The following is a 19,831-nucleotide window of genomic DNA, read 5'->3' as shown; positions in this document are numbered from 1 at the left end:
TTTTTTATTACACGTGCTCCATTACTTGATTTCCTCCTACCTTCATTTCTCTCGGGATCTCTTTTGTAGTTAGTTTCATGACCCACAAACGCACACCTTTAAGTGAACACATATATAAACACACAAATACATACTTTGAAGTCTAGGTTCTACGTATAAGTAAAAACATCATTTACTATCCTGTTCCCGGTCAAGTTTGCCTTAGTTTTTATTTGTAAGAACAGGTTTTTGTTTGTTTGTTTGTTTGTTTGTTTTCACAATAAATCTTCTTAAAATTTATTTTATTACATTTATTTACTGGTGGTGGTGGTGGTGGTGTGTGTATGTGTGTAAGTTGGAACCAGTTCTCTCCATGCACCAGGTGGGTCCCAGGGATCAATATCACATTGTCAGGCTTGGCAGCAAGTACTTTAACCATCTAGAGCATCTCACTGCCCAGGAACACATTCTTCACTGCTATGCATTATTATCAGCAGTATAATGACTGGATGGATTTATTTAACTGAAATTTATTATTTAAATGACTAATTTTAGGTGAGTAAGTTCTAATATTATAAAAATAATTTCAGATGTATTTACTAGTATCCCATATCATTAACTTTACTCCAGAACATTGCCATAAAATATCTGTCTTTCTGAATCAAATGTACTTTATTTAGCATAATTTTCGCTTGTATCCATATTCCTACAAAGATCATTTCTTTTTTTTCTTTATGAATGTATTTAAATTTTATTGTGCATATGTACAATTTTTTAAATTTTGTTTTTATATTTAAATATACATTTGAGTATGTGCACTCAAGTGTACTGAGGTCATAAGAGGTCAGATCACCTGGAGCTAGAGGTTCCAAGTGGTTACAAGTCACCTGCCCTGGGTGCTGGGAACCGAACTCGGGTTCTCTGAAGGAGCAGTGAGTGCTCTTAACCACGGAGCCCGGCGGGCAGGCCTGTTATCACGACTTATCATCAGTTGAAGGACAGTTCGCTAGCTCCCCTTCCTAACTACTACAGTACTGCAGCAACAGCAGTGTGTGTGAGTGTCTCTGTGCGGGTTGACTCCGAGCCCGTGTGACAGATTCCCAAGCACCGCAGAGCTGTGGTCTTTCTCTTTAGTTTCTTCAGGAACTGCCGTAGAGGCTGCAGGCATTTGTGTTCTCACCAGCAGTGAATAAATGTTCCCATTTTCCACACCTGCCAGCATTCCACACTGCAGGCATGTGCTTTATTTATTGATAATAGTTATTCTGAACAGAGTGGTTGGATGGACTCTCAAATCATTTATAAACTGTATTTCTCTGGTGGGTAAGAATGTTCAAGTGTTTTTTTTTTTTTTTTTTTTTTAACCATCTGCATTTCTGCTTTTGGGAGTTCAGTTCATTAGCCCATTTATTGATCTAATGATCAGCTTTCCTGGTCTTTTAATTTTATAGTTCTTCATATAGGGTGGGTATTGTTCCCCTGTCTAATGTGTGTTGTAGTAAATATTAAAAAATAAAAAATTGTTTATTGTCGCTACTGTCTCCGACCAGCAGAAAAGGGGTGACAACACAGCATTCTTCTCAAAGTGGTTTATTCAGGAACCTTACAGCATGCCAGTGAAAATATTTCTGTCCCCTTCCTGTCTCTCTTTCTGTTTCTCTTTCTTTTTTTTTCTTTCCCCCAAGCACAGTCCCTTTTATCCTCTCTCAACTCCACCTCCTCAGTCCATGTTCCCTGGCTACAGTTCATAGGTCCTCGTCATCTGGCCTGATCTTGTGTCATGGGTGCGCCTGCGCAGCTCGCACGGTGGGAGTGGCTAATCTCGGGGGTGGGGGGCAGGAGGAAGTCAGGTGCTAGTCAGAAGACTAGGCCGGAGTCCCAAGCGCCATCTTTGGACTGCCGCCTCACCCGCTCTCCCCAGTTTATTTCTCTACCGGCCCTGAGGTCTCACTCCTCAGTCCCGGTTTTAGTTCGGAGCCGCGCACCTCTGGCACCCGGTCTGAGCCCCCATGGCCCAACTTGTCTGCGCAACACCCTTCCATGGTGGTTCTCCTCTGACTGTCCTCTGTCTCTGTCCCGGGGTGTTTCTCTACCCCCAAATCACACATAAATACAACTATACAGCCCAATAGTTTTTAATACAGGTTTATATATCCAACTCTCAATCCACAAACTCTCTACACAACAAGATTGCACCAAATAGCAAAGGATAAAAACCGCCCTTCTATATGAGATACTAGACCTATAAAATCCTTAATGTTCATAGCTTTTTAATGCCAATCAATATCACCTGGGTCTAGCTGGTCCTTGGGAAACTCCGAGTTGCCACAACATTGCCTCCACCCTCAGTCCTCTGGCCTCCTCAGACCTCTCAGCCCTCTCCACCTCCCTTGCCCCGCCTAGTCACTGGCTTTCCTTTATTTTACTAATTAAAATGGGAAGGTTCAGTTGGAGTCATGTGACTAGGCAGCCCTTCTTGGGGAAGTGGAATTAACATTAAAATACAAACAGCTTCAGGACAATCTACAAATGTGTAATTAGTAAATCATTTTCCTCTTCTGTAGGCTATCTCTTTATAGTGAACACTGGGTTTTTTTGGGTTTTTTTGTTTGTTTTACTATACAGAGCCTTTTTAATATCATATGATCTTTTTAATTACTGGGATCATTTTGTGTGCTATTGGAGTTCTTTTCAGAAAGCCTCTGCCTATGCCGCATCTTGAAGTGTTTGCCCTATATTGTCCTCTTGAAGTTTGACTGTTTCAAGTTTTAAAGTCTTTGAGTAATTTTGAATTAAAAAAAAATACAACATGGAAAATAAGAATCTAACTTCACTCTCTATGTGAAAATCCAGTTTTTTCCAGCACTTGTTAAAGAGGCGATCTTTTCCCCGACCTTTGTTAAAAACCAGCCGGCTGTAAATGTGCAGCTTTATTTGGGGTCTGCTATGCTATTCTGCCATGCTATTGCACGTATTTTTCTTTACGACAGTACCCTCGGCTCTTGCTTCTAGGACTCTGATGTGCGTTGCTCTCGGGCACCGCAGTGCTTCCAGCCTTGCTCTTTCGGATGAGCATTTCTTTAGCTGTTCAGGGTCTTTTGTACTTCCAAGTGAAGTTTAGGGTCATCTTTTCTAGTGCTGTCAAGAATGGCACTGGGGTTTTGATGAGTATTGTACCGGATCTTCAGACATCTTTTGGTGATAGCAACTTTCCATGCTGTCTGTCATGAGCATAGAAAGCCATTCTATTTTCTATTATCTTCCCAACGTATTCAGTATCTTAAAGTTTTCGCTGTAGAAGTTTTTCACCTCTAGTTTGGGGAATAGGAATGGTGGTTTTACGTTCTGCTCCACTACTGATGCCGTAAGATCGCGGCGGCCAGGGTCAAGGCACGGAGCAGTGAGGCTGGAGCGCAGTGCCACGGGACTCCAGGTCCGCCCCAGAGACCCAAGCCCAGGTGACATGCGCTGAGGACCCTGTGACAGAGCGATGCTCAGGGCCATCTGCCCGCTCCAACCCAGAGAGCGAGGTCCAGAGCTCTGCGGGCCGCGGTCTTTGGTGATGAGTGCACTAGGTGACTTATTCAAGGCCTGCCTGGTGCGTGTCTTGCCTAGTTTCACTTGATACTCTCCAGGAATTATGTAGAAAAGACAAGCTCACATGTAAATCGATTGGAATCACCAAAAGGAACCTAAACAATTATGAAGTGTGACTATAAGGTAGCAAAGGGTGTGGAATATTATCTTGGAAAATGGAAAGGATGGCCAGAGTCTACAAATGCATCATGGAAGGCCCTGAGAAACCTCAGGTGTCCACAACTCCTGCAGCTCTATGATGACAAGAGTTCTTACTTATCTCGGGAAAGGAAACCCAACGCAATCCCTTCAAAAAAACAAGAACAGATCCTTGGGACGTGCAGTTGCTGAGTGTATTGTACAGAAGGCAAAGAATAGCTCAGCAGAGATGTCAAGATTACCTCAACAGAAGAAAGAACCACAAAAGGATGATATTTGTCGAGAATACTGTGGACTTGGAGGGCCCACCTTCAGACTTCTACTACATTAATGAATGCTGCTCCCGTGATCGGCTTCAACAGTGAGGCTACCTTCGGATGCTCGGATGCTCGTGTACAGACTGCTTCTTTGAAAGTGTCCTGCTGAGGTTGAAGCTGTTTTTTGGTTTATAGTAAGAACCGACAGATTAAAATCCAGCCGGGCACTCCCATCTACAAAAGCAACTCAAGGTGCCGATGTGGACCTGATTGCCCCAATGGGGCTGTACAAAAAGGCACACAATATTCACTGTGCATCTTTAGAACTAGCAATGGCTGTGGCTGGGGTGTAAAAACTCTTGTGAAGATGAGAAGAATGAGTTTTGTCATGGAATATGTTGGAGAGGTGATCACGAGTGAAGAGGCTGAGAGCTGGGGACAGCTCTAAGATCACAGCCCTGCCAAAGGGGGGGAGGGGCATCAGAACCCAATGTAAATGTGGAGCTGAGACTTACAGAAGTTACCTCTGCTGAAATTCCAGGAAATGGAGCTCATGATACTTGCTTTTTATTTTTGTTTTTCTTCGAAGAACTGAAAAAGTACTTGGGACTGCTTTCTGTTACTTATGTATTGTATCATATGATGTTAATGTACAATTCATGGCTCAAGATACTTACCAAGTATATCACTATTGATTCTGAAAGGACTGAAGGGCCACATAAACGGTAGATATTGGTGGCTACATGGAAAGTGAATGATGTATGAACCACTTGCTTACTCAAGAAGTCAGAACAGACAATTGTCCCTTTAGAGTTTGAAAAGTGAGTGGACAACAGTTATGAAGCCTTTCACCTTGACTCAGGTAATTCAATTTAGCAAATGTATAGATTTTTTTTTACTATATTGTTTCTGTTTAATACTCACTGATCTTGTATCTGAGACAAAGGCGTGACACTGAATTTTTTTACTATATTTTCTACTTTTACGTTAAGACATTGGCATCTTAATTATACATTTCCGGTATAAAAAATGTGAAAGATTTACTTTTAGCTTGATCTTATTTTGAAGCAGTAGATGCCATTATAAAGGTGTATGTCTGAACCTGAAATTCTTAAAAGAATTTTTAGTCGTATAGAAGAAAAGTCTCTAACCACGTTCTCTAGAATTATAGTGGCTGGCCATTTCTTTAACAGAGAGAACAGTGACTGAGAGGACCCTTTGCAGTGCCAGGCAAAATAAAGGGGTGCAAAATGAGCCGCTCAGAGCATGTGAGCGAGGGCCACACTGAGTGTCTGAAGAGGAGCCTGAGATTCCCGAGGGGGACATCCTGATGGCAGTGTGATTCACACCACATACTGTCACTTCAAGGTGATTTTAATTACTATCCACTAAATTTAAATACTTTTGTATTTTGTGCATGCCCTTGAAAAGAAGGCTAAATTTAACAGATACTTGTTTTATACAAGATTTTTTTTTTTTTAGATAGGATAAAAAATTTAGCTTGGCCAAAGTTATGACTGATTGGACTTTTATTAACCTCTGGTGATTAAATGAGATTTCCCTCTGTGTAGTAAAACCCATTAAAGAAAAAACTTACTTTCATCTTTCTGGGTTTGGGAGGTCTAACCACGGTGTCCAGTGGGAAGACAAAAATAGAATGCTGCAAATAAAGCAAGCTTTTGATATCCTAAGAGTTTCCTGTCCTCACTGCTCCAGGCCTTAACAGACCATAATAAGCTTAAGGAAAGTGACTTGAATTCAAGACCTCAGCACTTCCTTTATCTTCCTAACTCTTAACCTGTTTTGAGAAAAGCTACAGTGTTACTCAGAATATTGCCTTCATGGAGCTATTTGTCCACAATACATAGTATACAGTGTTTGCATGTTTGGAGCCTCATAGTATGTCTGCTACCCAAAAATTTCAGAATGTGTCAAGAAAAAAAATATAATTTTAAATGACAAAAAAAAAAAAAAAACAAAACAAAAAAAGACTAATGGTTTAAAAGAGGCTGTGAACAACTAGATGACTTCAAATAAGATTCTCGAATGAGCATCAGTAGGTTACTTAACTGTAGCATGGGCAACTTGCCATCACAGAAAAAACCGGCACCTCTCAGGGAGGGTAAGACCTAATAACCAACGCACCCCCATCCTCTGGTCCATGATGGAATGCTGAAGGGTCCAAGTGCAGGTTTGTTTCCAGAAGACAACACTTCAGAGCACTTTTACATTCGCTAGCTTTCTAGTTCCCTACTCCATCTTCCACGACAAACACTCCGTGGGCCTTGATGGGGGTATATCCGTGTCCTCTTTAGGGCTAAGCATTGTTCTCTGTACTTTGACCCATTATGAGTCTCTTTGCATTAATAACTGCCTTCTTTATAATTTCCAATGGCATTTTATTATCAGGAAGTAATTTCATCAACCTCAGAATGCCAGCCAGAGGAAAGCATGAATTTAATCAATATTCTCAGTACTTCCTCTTAGAATTTATGCCTCTGTTTCTTTTCTGTCTCCCGACTCTATTTTTTGTTCCCTTAGCTCTGTCCTGAGTTCTAGTGGCATCCATGGGTGTTGTTAAATCAGCTATCAGTTGTTCTAAAAGCTCATGGAATATAAAGAACAATCTCATCACTTCCTTCACAGAAATCTAAATGCTCCAGCTTTGTGTGCCAAACAATGTGACTTACAGGCTACTCTGTGCTTTCTCCATCTGTGCTGGCTGGTTCTATGTCAACATGACACAAGCTAGAGCCACTGGAGGGGAAGGAGCCTCAGCTGAGAAAAGCTTCCAAAAGTCGGGGGGGGGGCAAACCTGTTGGGCATTGTCTTAATTGTTGATGAGGGAAGGCCCAGCCCACCATGAGAGGTGCCAACCATGAGTTGGTGCTCATGGGTTCTACCAAAGCAAGCTGAGCAAGCCATGAGAAGGATGTCAGTAAGCAGCACCCTCCATGGCCTCTGCATCAGCTCCTGCCTCCAGGTTCCTGCCCTGACTTCCTTTGATGAGTGGTATGGAAGCGTAAGCCGAATCTCATGGTGCTTCATCATAACGATAGTAACCTTAATAAAGACTCCGCCATTGTCCTGCCTGTGTCTTCCCGAGCCACCCATCACAAACTGACACGGCACAGGCTACACTGCTTTGTCGGTGTTCTCTCTTCCTACAGTGTGTTTGCCACGGAGGTAAGAATCGTCATTTGATTGATTTACTGTTTTCTTCCTTACTGTAAACAGAGTCAGGAATACAGTAGGTTCTTAATAACTCAGACTAATAGATACAATTAATAATGCTAGCAACAAGTAATACATTAAGTGATGGTAAGTATATAATATTCCGTAAATTACTGAGTACGTGAATAAATGAGAATTTATGAGTTCTCTGTACTGTTTCCCTGCCTCTGTCCTCATTCTAGTTCATTGTTGCACTGTTTAATGTTTAAAATCCTTTTTAAAAATCTTGTTAGGGATTTTTAATTTTTGTGATCATATTTATAACCTAGCTTCTCCTAAATTGAGTCTCAGTGAGTATCTCTTATATGAAGAAAAACATTTAAGTAGTATTTATTATTAGCACAGTTTAATTGATTCATTAAATTGCTTTTTAAATATATTTTATTTAATTATTATTTTGTAATTTTATGTGTATGGCTGTTCTGTCTGCATGTATGTAGTGTACCACTGGCATGTGGTACCTGCAGAGGCCAGAAAAGCTCATAGGACTTTTTACGAGGGCATTGTATTAGGGTGAGCTATTGTGTATGATGAAGTGGTAAGAATTTATAATCGTTTTAAATTAATATTATTCAGAAGCAATAAGACCATTAAAAAGGCAAAATGAGTTTTGCATAAAAATATTATTAACAGAACTACAATAATTCGAAGAACATTTCTTTCATATCCAAGGACAAATCCAAATGTAAACTTTGGTTTCCTCAGATCCTAATAAATAAGAAAAGGGAACAGAAATAGGCGTCAACCAGGTAGCAAGAATGCGCGTGAACACTGCGCAGGTTTTACACACTTAGCTCCCTATCAGCAGAGCTTAGCAATAGCTCTTCTGGTGCAGCCGATGTGACAACACTGCTCGCTCAGCAATCTCGCAGACTGCCTCTTTCTCCGCGAACGGGTACCTGAGCGAAAGTATTTAAGTTCTGCTGAAGGGCTGTCCTCTTCTGCTTCACCCAGTCTGTCACGGAACGTTGTCTTAAGGCCTTCCAAGCCAACAACAGAATCGCTCAGCGCAGGAGTGTGCTGGAGCTCTGGGAACGACGCAGGCGCATTAGACAGGGCTGCCGTCCGCTCCTCTGACAAGTTCGGAAGGCATTTCAACGTCACGTCGAAAGGCTCTGCATCTTTGTCGATGAAGGATGGCACAACTTCTGTTAAGTTAAAAAAGGAAAAGTGAGTGGGGGGGGGGTAGCAGGATTTATATCAAGGAGCATTCGGGAGACTACAGGCATCTGTATAGGAAAAGGCATTTTTGCCTAGATGTAATTAAACGTGGAAACAGGGCCGGCGAGCATCGGAGAGCTCACTGGTTTTGCCGGCTCAGCCGTTCAGAGTGCTGTGATCTTACCAAGGTTTGCTTTACTCCATACGGCGTCTTTGTTCACCTTTCTCTTCTTGCTTTGATCACAGTCATTTCACTCTTTGACACTGGTTGAAAACACGATTTTTCATGTTTTCTAGCCTGGTGTGGTGCCACACACCTTGATTCCTAGCATTTGGGGAGAGGAGGCAAGTGGACCTCCATGAGTTCAAAGCCAGCAGCAGGTTTACAGAGTGAATTCCAGATTAGCCAACACTATGTTAGAAAGACCCAGTGTCAAAACAACAAAAGAAAACAAAAAACAAAAAACAAAAAACAAAAAAACACTCCTTTATGTGTCTTCTAACTTGAGTAATTTTCTTCGTTGCCTTTGAGCCATGAAAAAATAATCCTTGAAAAATATTTTCGTAATTTTAGGAGTCCTAGAGTGGCAAGTTACTGCTTTAGGATAAAGTTTAAAAGATGGAATTTCCAGCAGTTCAGCTCTGACTAGAGGAGGATGGATGTCTCTGAAGCATTCCTCTCCGGAGTGTTTGCTCCACTTTAGCAGTACTGAATACTCAAGACAGGAGCAGCCTAAACCATGTGCTTCCCCACGGCACCCAGACCAATGTGCCTAGTGTGGTGTTTGCTCCTGTGTTGTGGGGAAGCCCCTAGAACCACCCGCCCCCTTCCTTCTTTGTACGCATCTCAGTTCAGCATCTACAGTTCAGCATTCATTTCCACCAGCGATGTCAGTTAGGAGATTAAGAGGAAAACATTTTTTTTTCCTGCCTACAAACTCCTTTATAGTAGCTCAAACCCTCCCCAAACGCACAAATTGAGAGTGTTAGCAGACAAAGAAACTGGCCACACTGATTACATTTAAATTCTAATGCAGTGGCTCCGTCCTTGCGGCACGTGCTGCGGAATAGTCATTCCTCTAGAAACAACAAAGCCAAGGAATCCAAAAGGCACAGCGTGGAAGGGAGATGCCTGGTTAGCCCTGGAGGCTTATTCCCTAGAGAAAGCCCAACCCTTCCCCCACCCAGGGTGTCCTTTCCTCATTCCAAGTCTAAACCAGCAATGGCAGGTGGCATTCTGTACCATTTTGTGTGTATCAGTTTTGCCCTTTTTCTTCAGTAGAACATTCTAACTTTAACTCCTCTTAGTATTCCTCCTTGATCTAAAATTTTGTCCCATTAGAGTTTTATCAGCTGTCAAGCAAAGCTGATGATCTCCTTCTATGTATTTGAAACCAGTAAGCAAAGGCCAGCCGGAGTTTGGGTTAGAGTTAACTTAAAAGCTTTTGTGCTTTGAAGTTCTTTATTTAAAGCTATTTTTAACTTATTTTGAAACACGTATTTTTGGTTTGTAGGTAATAGACGCAAATATTACATCTTAATCTAACCGAACTCATACAGGCATACACTTTTAATTTTTAAGGTCATGTGCCTTAAAAAACGGGGAGCAATAATTCACTCAGGCATGCTCCACAGCCCAGAGTTTGGCTCCTGGGAGGACCTAGCGCTTCCCTTGGTGTGAATGAAGTCCGTGGCTGCAGCATACTTACCTCCTTCTGATGGCTTCTCTCTGAAACTCAGACTCTAACCCAAGCACATTTTACTAAGGTCAAACCTGAGGCTGGGGATCGCAACCCCCCTCCCAAGGTGGGAGGGGGGCTTTCCGATGGTCAGCCAATGGGAAGCATGGGTGACCAATGGGAAGGCGGGGGTGAGATCAGAGGGCGCTCACCAGGGGCTTGCCTGTCTAGCGGAGCTGGCTCCTCTTGGCTCAAAGCCAATCTTCCCATGGTGGCCCCGCAGATTTCGATCCACGCACGGGCGTATCCACGGCCGCACACCTGAATGACTTGGCCCATCCACTCCTCCGAGACTCGCGTCCTGCAGGGCTGGCTCAGCAATAGCCAGAACCCCAGGAGCTGGAGCAGGAATCTGCTGGACATTCCGGTCTGGGATGCTTCTGGGCGGCTCAACCTTGGCGGGACTGGGCTCCGGCTGCTTTCCTATTGCTCAATCCGGCTTTTTAAATCCCTTGGGGAGCTCTCAGCACCGGTGTTGACAGTTCCAGCTCCACCTACTTCCCACCCACGCGTGCATGGTATTGTCTTGTTCCCCTTACCCACTTTTCGTTCATCACGACACCCTTCCGTCCTCTATTCTTGCCCTCAAACCGCCTTGAATGCCAAAATTACTCTGGATTTGAAGCTTTTTCTTAATTTCAGAATAAGGCATGGCCACTGTAAGTCCTGTCAGCAGTAAAGTTGAGCCCACCTACCTTCTTACAAGCAAAGGCAGCGTGAACAAGTGTCATGCTGCCTTCTAACCCCAGTAAGGTTATAGCTGCAGTTGCTGGGAGGTCAGTCCATAGAAGATGTTCCTGGAGTGAGGGCAAACTGTTGGGAGGGAAACTGACTTTTCCCCTGGAATGTAGTTGTTTGTATTTTTTGTTTTTGTTTTTTTTGCTGGTTGAACCTGGTTGCTTTTGTGATTCAATATTGTAAATTCAATACCGCTGTTTTAAAATGCTGTTGAGTTTTGTATGTTGGTTTTAGGTCCTATAGCGGGTGTTCTGTTGGTCATAATGGACTGTGGGGTTTCCCTATAGATAGAAACTAGTATTTGCATCATTTGACAACCTTTCCAAGCTGCTTGTTTTCTGTGAACTTCGTTGCCTCATTGTTCATCCTAAAGTCTTTAGGACTATACTGAACGAGAGCAGTAAGAGCCAGTGCCTTTGCCTTGTTCTAAGTATCAGAGGGAATGCTTTTACATTCTCCGAATCCAACACTGTGTAGGCTGTGGCTTGTCGTATACATTGGACGATGTTGGGTAGCAACTTTCTGCAAGCTGTTTGAAATTATGATGCAATGTTGAATTTTGTCTAATGCTTTTTCTCCTTATATGGAGATAATGTTTATGACTTTTGCAATTCATTCTGCTGATATCTTACATTTACTGATTTGCATCTGGTAAACTATCCTTGCATCTCTTGAATGAATCCACCTTGATCACCATGAATGATCTTTTCGATGGTTTGGTATTTTGTTGCCTGTTTTTGTGTCGGTGTTTATTGATGACGTTGGTCCATAGTTTTGTCTGTTGTGTCTTTGTCTCCTTCTGGTATTGGGTGATGCTGAACTGAGAGAAGCACTGTTGGTTCTTTAGAAGACTGAGAATCTGGTAAGATTCAGACACAGGCCACCTGGGGCTGAACTTTGTTGTTGTTGTTGGGAGACTCCTTGTTTACAGTTTCATTATTGGAGTTAGTCTCTTCTGGTTTTCTGTCCTCATGATTCAGTCTTGATAAGTTATCTATATCCATACATTTATCCATTTTTCTTTTCAATTTTTTAAAAAATGAAATTGATTTATTAGATTGTACATAACATATACCACTTTTTTTAACCTCTGTATTCAATGAAGCAACTATAGTATTTTGTAGCAAACATGATTTAAAAGCCAGAGACAAACAAAGTCTCCTCAGCCTTGAGTGCTAACCAGACTAAATACCCCAAATCTTACAACACAATTTTTTAACAAACAAGCCTGGAAATTAAGCAAGCATTCTTGACTCTAACTGGAGAATGTCTTAGTTAAGATCCCTAAAATACAAAAAAAAAATAACTGTCTTGTATTATTTTGCCTCGTCTTTGCAATTTTAGTCAGTTGCGTCTTCTCCTTTGTCTCAGTTTCTCTAACTAAAAGGACATCCAGAACCAGCTCCACACTTCACCCATCTTTTCAATTATAATTTAGTCTCTATTTAGTTTTTGATATTTGTTATTTTGGAATTGATCTTTCTTTGCTTTTTGATCTTTGAAATACACAATTTGGCTGTTATTTGAAATCTCATCATTTTTTATTGCTGTAAATTTCCCTTTGCTATTGGCTTTTTAAAAACACCTTAACCTTTGTTATGATGTTCCATCTGCATAGCTTTTAAGAATTTTCTTCTCTTGGGCTCAATGTTATTCTTTTTACATTATGTTGTTTAAAGAGATACAAGAAAAGAGAGATACATTATGGTTTTTTGACCAATCATCAGACCAGTATAATATAATATAATTTTTCAAAGCTATTTATTGCAGTAGGAATCTATAGACATGATTGGAAACAATTTTAATTTTCTTTGTTATTTTTTCAATTGCTTAGTATTTACTCTTTATCAGTTGTTCAGTCTCTACAGGTTAATATAATTTCTGAAGTTTTTTTTTTTTAATTCTCAATTTCGAGTTTTATTCCACATGACCAGAAAATATACATGATAAATTTTGATCTTTTACAATTGGCTATTTTGCTTTGCTATGGTTTATTTCAGAAAGCGTGGGGTGTTGCTGATGAAAGGAGTGTGGATTTGGCAGGTGTTGGGTTGAAAGGTTCCACTAGTATCGTCTGTGTGGGTTAGTTCTGGTGTGTCTTTATATCTACGTCTGTCCAGACTTGAAAGGATGCTGAAGTCCCCCACTTTTACTGTACTGGAGATTATCCCCCCACTTTGTAACTATCGTTTTATAGTGTTTTATAAATTGCATGCTATATCATGGGTCAATGTACATCTGTAATTGTTATGTCTTCTTGCTGAATTGGTCTCTTTCTTTGTCTCCATTTACAGTTTATCTCAAAGTAAATCTTATCCTGTGTAAGTAGAGGTGGGTGCACCTGTTTGCCACTGGTTTCCATTAGTGCAGAATGCTTTTTCTCAACTCAGTGTGTACATGGTGAAGGGAATTTCCTGTGGGCAGCATACTGAGTCATTTATTTCTAAGATCATTGGACTTCCATATTTCTTAGTCTATTTAGCCTGTATCATATTAGTTTGGGGAATTTCTTTTTTTTTTTTTTTTTTTTTTTTTTTTAGTTTTTTACAATCTTACATGTTACTTGGTGAGATATAGTATAAAAGTAACCAAAACAGCTAAAAATATGATGGTATATAAAGTTATTTTTAATTTCTAAGTTTTATTACATTGAGATTTGGGGAGGAAAGATGAAGCTAATTTGATTCTGGATGTGTATCCAGAGGCAATAGAATTACCACACCAAAGAGATGCCTGTGCACCCAATGTGCACAATTCACAATAGTTGAGATACAGAATCAAGAAATTCTATGTAGATACTCAGTGGAATATTATACAGCCACCAAGAAAATAAAATACTATCATTTAATAACACTGTGGGTAGAACTGTAAGGGATTATGTTAAATGAAATGGGTACAGAAAAATAACAGCCATCTTTCCATTTTCTTATACAGAAGTCAATATTTTCTACCTGGGGGATCTAATTTGTTTACATTTAAAGTTATGTCATTAGTCATTAAAGACTTACTCCTGTTATTTTGCTTCATTTTTTTGTTTGTGTCTTCTATTTTATTCTGTTGCCTTGGTTTAATGTGTTGCTAACATGGACTTCACCCCACTGTTGTGTTTCAACTGGGTTTTGCTCTTTCAGTATGCTCGTGGTGGTAGCTTGCTTTCTTTTGTTTCAGGTTTAGGACTAAGCATCTAGTGAAAGCTGCTGTAGTGAGGAATTCCTGACTTTGCTCCTCTGGGGTCTTCATTTCTTTTCTTCTGCATTTCTGAATGGCAGCTTTGACGTGAACAGCTTTCCTGGTTGTCAAGTGTTTTCTTTCAGAACATAGAATCAACCACTCCCTTCCCTCCTGGTCTGAAGACTTATTGTGAAGTTAGACTTACAGAGTCTTCTTACTCTGTAATGTGCCCTCTTACTTTCCTCTCACAGACTTTAAAGTTCTTTCTTTTTAAAAGATTTTAAAGTTTTTTCTAATTACATGAACGTGAGGTGGATGGGCATGTGTGTATGAATAGAGATGCCTGTGGAGGCCACAGTGTGTCAGGTCTCCCGGAGCTGGGCTTATCTTGTATTTTTCACAGTGGGTCTAGGTATGCCACAGGAGGGTCAATTCCAAAAGTTACAGTTGGGGTTCTATGTGCCTTTGATATCTACATGTCTATTGTTGAGACTGTGGGGTTTTTCCAACTGTTAGTTGGAAAAAGAGATTTTTGTTTGTTTTTAATACTTTTCTCTATTTCCTTGGCTTCTGGTGCCCAAAATGTGAGTCCTTATTCCTGAATCGTGCCTCAGTAGTCTCAGGGGCCCTATTTTCTCTCTGTCTCTTTTTATTCTCTGTCTGAGATGTTTTGGGCACTCATCCTTCTGAAGGATGTAGCTAGTAGTCTGTATTTTAAATGTCCAGTCTCATTTTCTTTCAGGTCAGCTCATCATGTCTATGATTTCTGTTTGGTTCTTTTCAAATGTCTCCAGAGTACACTTAACCGGCTTTCTAACTTTGGTCTCCTGTCTCCCCGAGTTGTTGCTGATGCTGTTTAGTTTCCCTGTGCTCTTCCTTTGGAGTTAGACCCTTGTCATGTGCGTTGTAGCATCTGTGCATTGAACTCTGTTGCTTGTGTGTTCCTTTAGAGGCACCATGTTTTTCATATTTCTTGTGACCCTGAACTGATATTTACACACTGGCGATGCCCACTGTGGCTTTTGTAGCACCTTTTGAGCGGTTGTCAGTTTGCTAAGTCATGCTGCCTTTTGTTCCAGTTGGGCCCTGCACTACATAGGCTCTATTGGCAGCTTTGGCTGTGATGAGTGTAGTTAGAAGGGCTGGGGAGCCTGTCTGTCTCTAGCATCACGATGAGCTAAGAGATACTCCAATGGCCCAGTGGATGTAGTATTTGTGTGTGGCTATTCTGACGGTGGGAACAATGGCACTGAAAATGTGGGGCATGGCTGTCCCGGCTCCCCAGAAAGAGCTTGGCTATGCATGGCAGCAGGTTTTGGGGTGTGAAGCATAGAATTTGTGTCTGGGCTTGGCGGTAACTCAAGCTAACTGTGTAGCATGAGCCAATTGTGGTGCTAACATCAGCAACTATATGCTGTCAGACCCAGCACCAGTGCAGGGACTATCAGAAATCCCCATTTGCTGGACTCCCCCACTCACCTGTTCTCCCATAGTGTGGTACTCCCCACCCCACCAGGGAAACTGAGATCACGCTTTCTCACACTCTATTCTAGTCTCTAACCCTTGTGTCTTCCAGAGTTCCTGTTTTTCCTTTCCTATGTCCAGCACCACCCACTTCGAAACACAGCCACGTATTTCTCTTTCTGGTTCTTCCTATTGGAGCAGGAGCCAAATGCCATCTTGCTTCTGCTCCAAATACATTTTTAAAAGTAAGTAAAGGCGTTAAGTTGAGCACACCATTTCTCACAAACATTGCAGGCACACTTGAACAGGGCTTTATTAGCTATGACAATACTCTGAAGATTAGAGCAAGCAAGTGGCATCTGGGTGCTGGGAATGGAACGTGAGCCCTCTGAAAGAACAAGTATTCTCAACTGCTGAGCCATGTCTAGCTCATTCTTAAAAAAAATAAATTAATTAAAAAAAAAAAAAAAGTTGGCCACTGAAGTGTGCCTTTATTGTGGTCTGTGGCTTTCATGTGACACCAGCTGTGTCACAGTTTGATTTCTGGCTCCATAACTCAGCCATTACCACAAACATTCTTGGAACATCACAACCACAACCCACCTCCTGCCCTGTCACAGAACCTGGAACAAATACTTAATCTTGAGAAGTTCTATTGCTAGTAACTCAATGGGCCTATTGAAGGATGGCAAGTGCCTATAATTAGAACCCCAGACAAGAAGCCATACTTCTGATGGCATAATTCTCACACACCTTTCTCAGATCTCACAAATAAAACTCTCAGGGCCTGTATATTGAGAACCACTGATGTAGTATCAAGCACTGATGATTGATAGCCAGCCATTACACATAAACCCTGCCAGCCAAAACCCTCATGAGTATTAGCCCCAGTGCTCTAAGGTGGCTGATGAGGGACAAGCCACTCAGTCTTTGGCTGCATTGATTAGCCACTGAAGTGGGGTGTTTTACTGCCAAAGAACTACTTACTTATTGTGCTTTGGCCAAGAGTCTTTGGGCAAGGACAACAGCATTTCAGTTAAATAAAAACATATTTTCATACTAAGAATCCAGAAAACCACAGATGTTTTCTTTCTCTTGGCTGTGCTAGAGCAAAGGAGCCAACAGTTCTCCACAGGTTTGTAAACCCCAGAAAGTCATCAGAACAATGTGGTCCTGTCCTTCCCTATATCAAACACCTATCTCCCTTCTTGTGAAGCAATGGGGTCAACTTGTGCCTGAGGCCTTGTGCGAATGGTCAGGAATCTCACGTGCCGCCATGATGCCAGCTAAGGCTGGAGGGGCCTCTGATGGCCCTGTCCACAACCTGTTCTTCCTCTCTATCTACTACTACAGATGACATCTCTCAAAGAAACACCCTTCCTTGTGAAGAGAGCGCAGCACTACTCTTGATTGTCCCTTGTCTTGAACTGTGGCCCTCTGCAAGACATTTATTATGACAAACTTCTCTCTTATAAATACTTTTGCAACCATCTATAAGTTTTGGAACATTGTATTTCTATTTAAATCTTTAAGATTTAAAAAAAAAATTTCTTTCCAGATATAATCGTCAGTCAGGAACATATTGTTTAATCTCTACAAGTTTGTTAATTTTCCATGACTTATCTTATTATGTTCTTGTTTCAAACTATGGTGGTCAAGAAGGATATTTGATATGACTTTAATCTCCTGAGATTTTTAAGCTGTGCCCTGAGACTTACCACATGCTCCCTCGTGCAGAACATCCCTTGAACAGTTGTTAGAAATGTACATGTGGCAGCTGACAGAGGAAGGAATGTTGGGTCCATGTGCTCTAAAATGTAATTCAACCTCGTTGTTTCTTATTTATGTTTAGTGTCATCTGACAGGTGAAGAGTTCAGTGCCGGGCGCCTTGCAGAGATGCTCAGCATCCTAGGCTGAGAATGTTCACAGTCATGGTAGGGGTTGTTGGCGTCTTCGTTAGCTATGCCCCTAACATCCTCCCAGTTGATTTACTGAGGAAGTCATGTCTGAAATCATCCCTCTCGGTAGTGTCTGGCTTGCAAAGCATTTGCTAGTGATGGTGGCATATGGACCGGACAGTCCATAGAGCTTAGTCCTCAAAACCTCATAGTTGACTGCTGCTCTGGAACTGGGTCAGTGATGGCACTGGTCCCCAGCAAACTTCTGACATCAGTCTGGTGTATGATATAGGTACAGGTGAGCCAAGGAGTCAGGAGGAAAAACCTAGGTGGACACCAAGTTAGAGTCTCCAGGGTCAGTGTAGAAATGTTGTTGCCAAGAGCACGGGCATGTCAGGAAGAACACCAGGGGTCCAAGTACAAGTTAGCAACGAACGAGTCTGGTGTCTGAGGCAATACAAAGAGCATAGACCTAGAATGTGGGCGTTTCTGGAGCAGTGGGCGGGGTCAGGGCATGAAAGGCTGGGTGACGTGGGGAACATACAGCCAGGTCTCTCTCTATGGTTTCCAGGAAGGAAAGGCTGTTGAGGACTGTGGGGCAAAAGATATGGCATCCTTTGAGGCTCAAGCTTCTTGGGAACACAGTGATTCTGTGTTGCTATATGGCGGATACTACAGAACTGGAGCCTTTCCTCTTTGTTACTGTATCCAGGCATCTCAGACAAGCATCAGCTGGTTTATCGACACAGATGCCCCATTTTACTCTGCTCCACTGTATTGCAGAATCTTAATGGGCCTTCTCAAGGATGTTCTGTTTTATACATAACTCGGTTTTTGCTTTGTTTGTTTGCTTGTTTCTGTGGGAGGATGAAGGTTTCTACCTCCTACTCCATCATCTTGGTAATGTCACCTCCTTGACCCGGATGGTGTTTCAGGAACCTTTTTACCATGTTGAATGAATACCTGTGAATATTATGTTTTTATCACTCAACGTTATACTTTTGTCATTTATGTTTTCTAATGCATGTAGTTTCAAAAGTCTAAAAAAAAAATCAAATTTGCTGAACAGACAGATTTAGGAAATACCTTAGAATTTAAAGATTATTTACTATGAAAATATGTGTCATATGAAATATTTGTTTCACATAAAGGACACCCACTTGCTGGTTTTCATGACTGTCGTTCTACCATTCTCATGTCACCTGTATCTACAAGTGTCTCTTTCTGCACACAGGCATACACACCACACACACCACACACACACACACACACACACACACTACACACACACACACCACACACACTACACACACATCACACATATACCAAACATACATACTGCACACACCACACACACATCACATACACATACCACACTGCATACATACCACACACATACCACACATACACACCACACACACACACACACACACACACCACATATACCACACATACATACTACACACCCCACACATACACTTACATATACACACCACATACATACCACATATACACCACGCACATACACACATACCACACACACACACACACACCACAGTCTCAGTCATCCAGTTATGACAATGAAAATTATGATGGTAGTTATTATAATTTTAGACAATATATGCTGAAAAGCACAGATATTAAGCATGCAATTTTGACAGATGAGGACAGCGGTGTATGCCTTATTTTTGTTATGACACAGACAGTTCTATTTCTCCTCACAATCCTTTCTAATCAATGCTCAGGTTTCCAGGAAAATGCTGTTACGGTGAACTGAAGTTAGTTGCCAAAGATTTCATAAGGTATCACAATGCATGAGCTTTTTTAATTTAAAGAAGACTTAGCCAGAATGGGTCTCTCATTAAAAATAATAACAAAAAAATGACACAGAAGAATGGAAGTTATGGAGTGAACAGTAATTGAAGCAATTCCATTAATGGGTACCAAATGTGCTCAGGGGGAGCTAGTCTAACTGAAGTTATCCCTGCCTTATGCTTCTAAACAGAAAAGGAGTGAATGTGGAGACAGCGCTGAGTCAGCAGCTAAGATGTTTAATTACAATAGCAGAATCCAGCAGAAACTTTATAACAGAAAAACTTGGACGTTCTTCTTTGACCTTAGACTAGTGGTTCCCAACCCATGGGTCGCGACCCCTTGGGGGGGGGGGTCAATAGGGGTTGCATATCAGATATCCTGCATATCAAATATTTACCTTATGATTCACAAGAGTAGAAAGTTGCAGTTATGAAATAGCAACAAAATAATTTTATGGTTGGGGGGGTCACCATGACACGAGAAACCATATTAAAGGGTTGCAGCATTAGGAAGGTTGAGAACCCCTGATTTATATAATATCTCATACTGAAGGAAGGAATAAAAACATTCAGATTTTCATTAGTACAGACAGTCCTGCTATTCGGGTGGAGTTTATGCTTAGAACAACAACGTCACAGC

General features: G+C 41.4%; 1 protein-coding gene and 1 pseudogene across 2 annotated transcripts; one reads left to right on the top strand and one right to left on the bottom strand.

Annotated features, from left to right (window-relative positions):
* The first annotated feature begins 352 nt into the window (after positions 1–352).
* Positions 353–4,419, top strand: LOC308417514 (histone-lysine N-methyltransferase SUV39H2-like; annotated as a pseudogene). The gene is made up of 2 exons: positions 353–361; positions 3,349–4,419. The product of its transcript is annotated as a histone-lysine N-methyltransferase SUV39H2-like (transcript).
* A 3,587-nt stretch (positions 4,420–8,006) lies between these two features.
* Positions 8,007–10,468, bottom strand: LOC308417831 (prorelaxin 1-like; the record flags this gene model as incomplete). Its single annotated transcript, XM_080913122.1, has 2 exons — positions 8,007–8,353; positions 10,258–10,468. 2 exons carry the CDS (start codon positions 10,466–10,468, stop codon positions 8,007–8,009), a joined length of 558 nt encoding a protein of 185 aa, XP_080769248.1.
* Positions 10,469–19,831: the final 9,363 nt, after the last annotated feature.

Source organism: Micromys minutus (assembly GCF_963924665.1).
Source record: "Micromys minutus genome assembly, chromosome: 2".
In the NCBI taxonomy this organism is placed as follows: Eukaryota; Metazoa; Chordata; class Mammalia; order Rodentia; family Muridae; genus Micromys; species Micromys minutus.
This window is presented reverse-complemented; position numbering and strand designations above follow the sequence as displayed.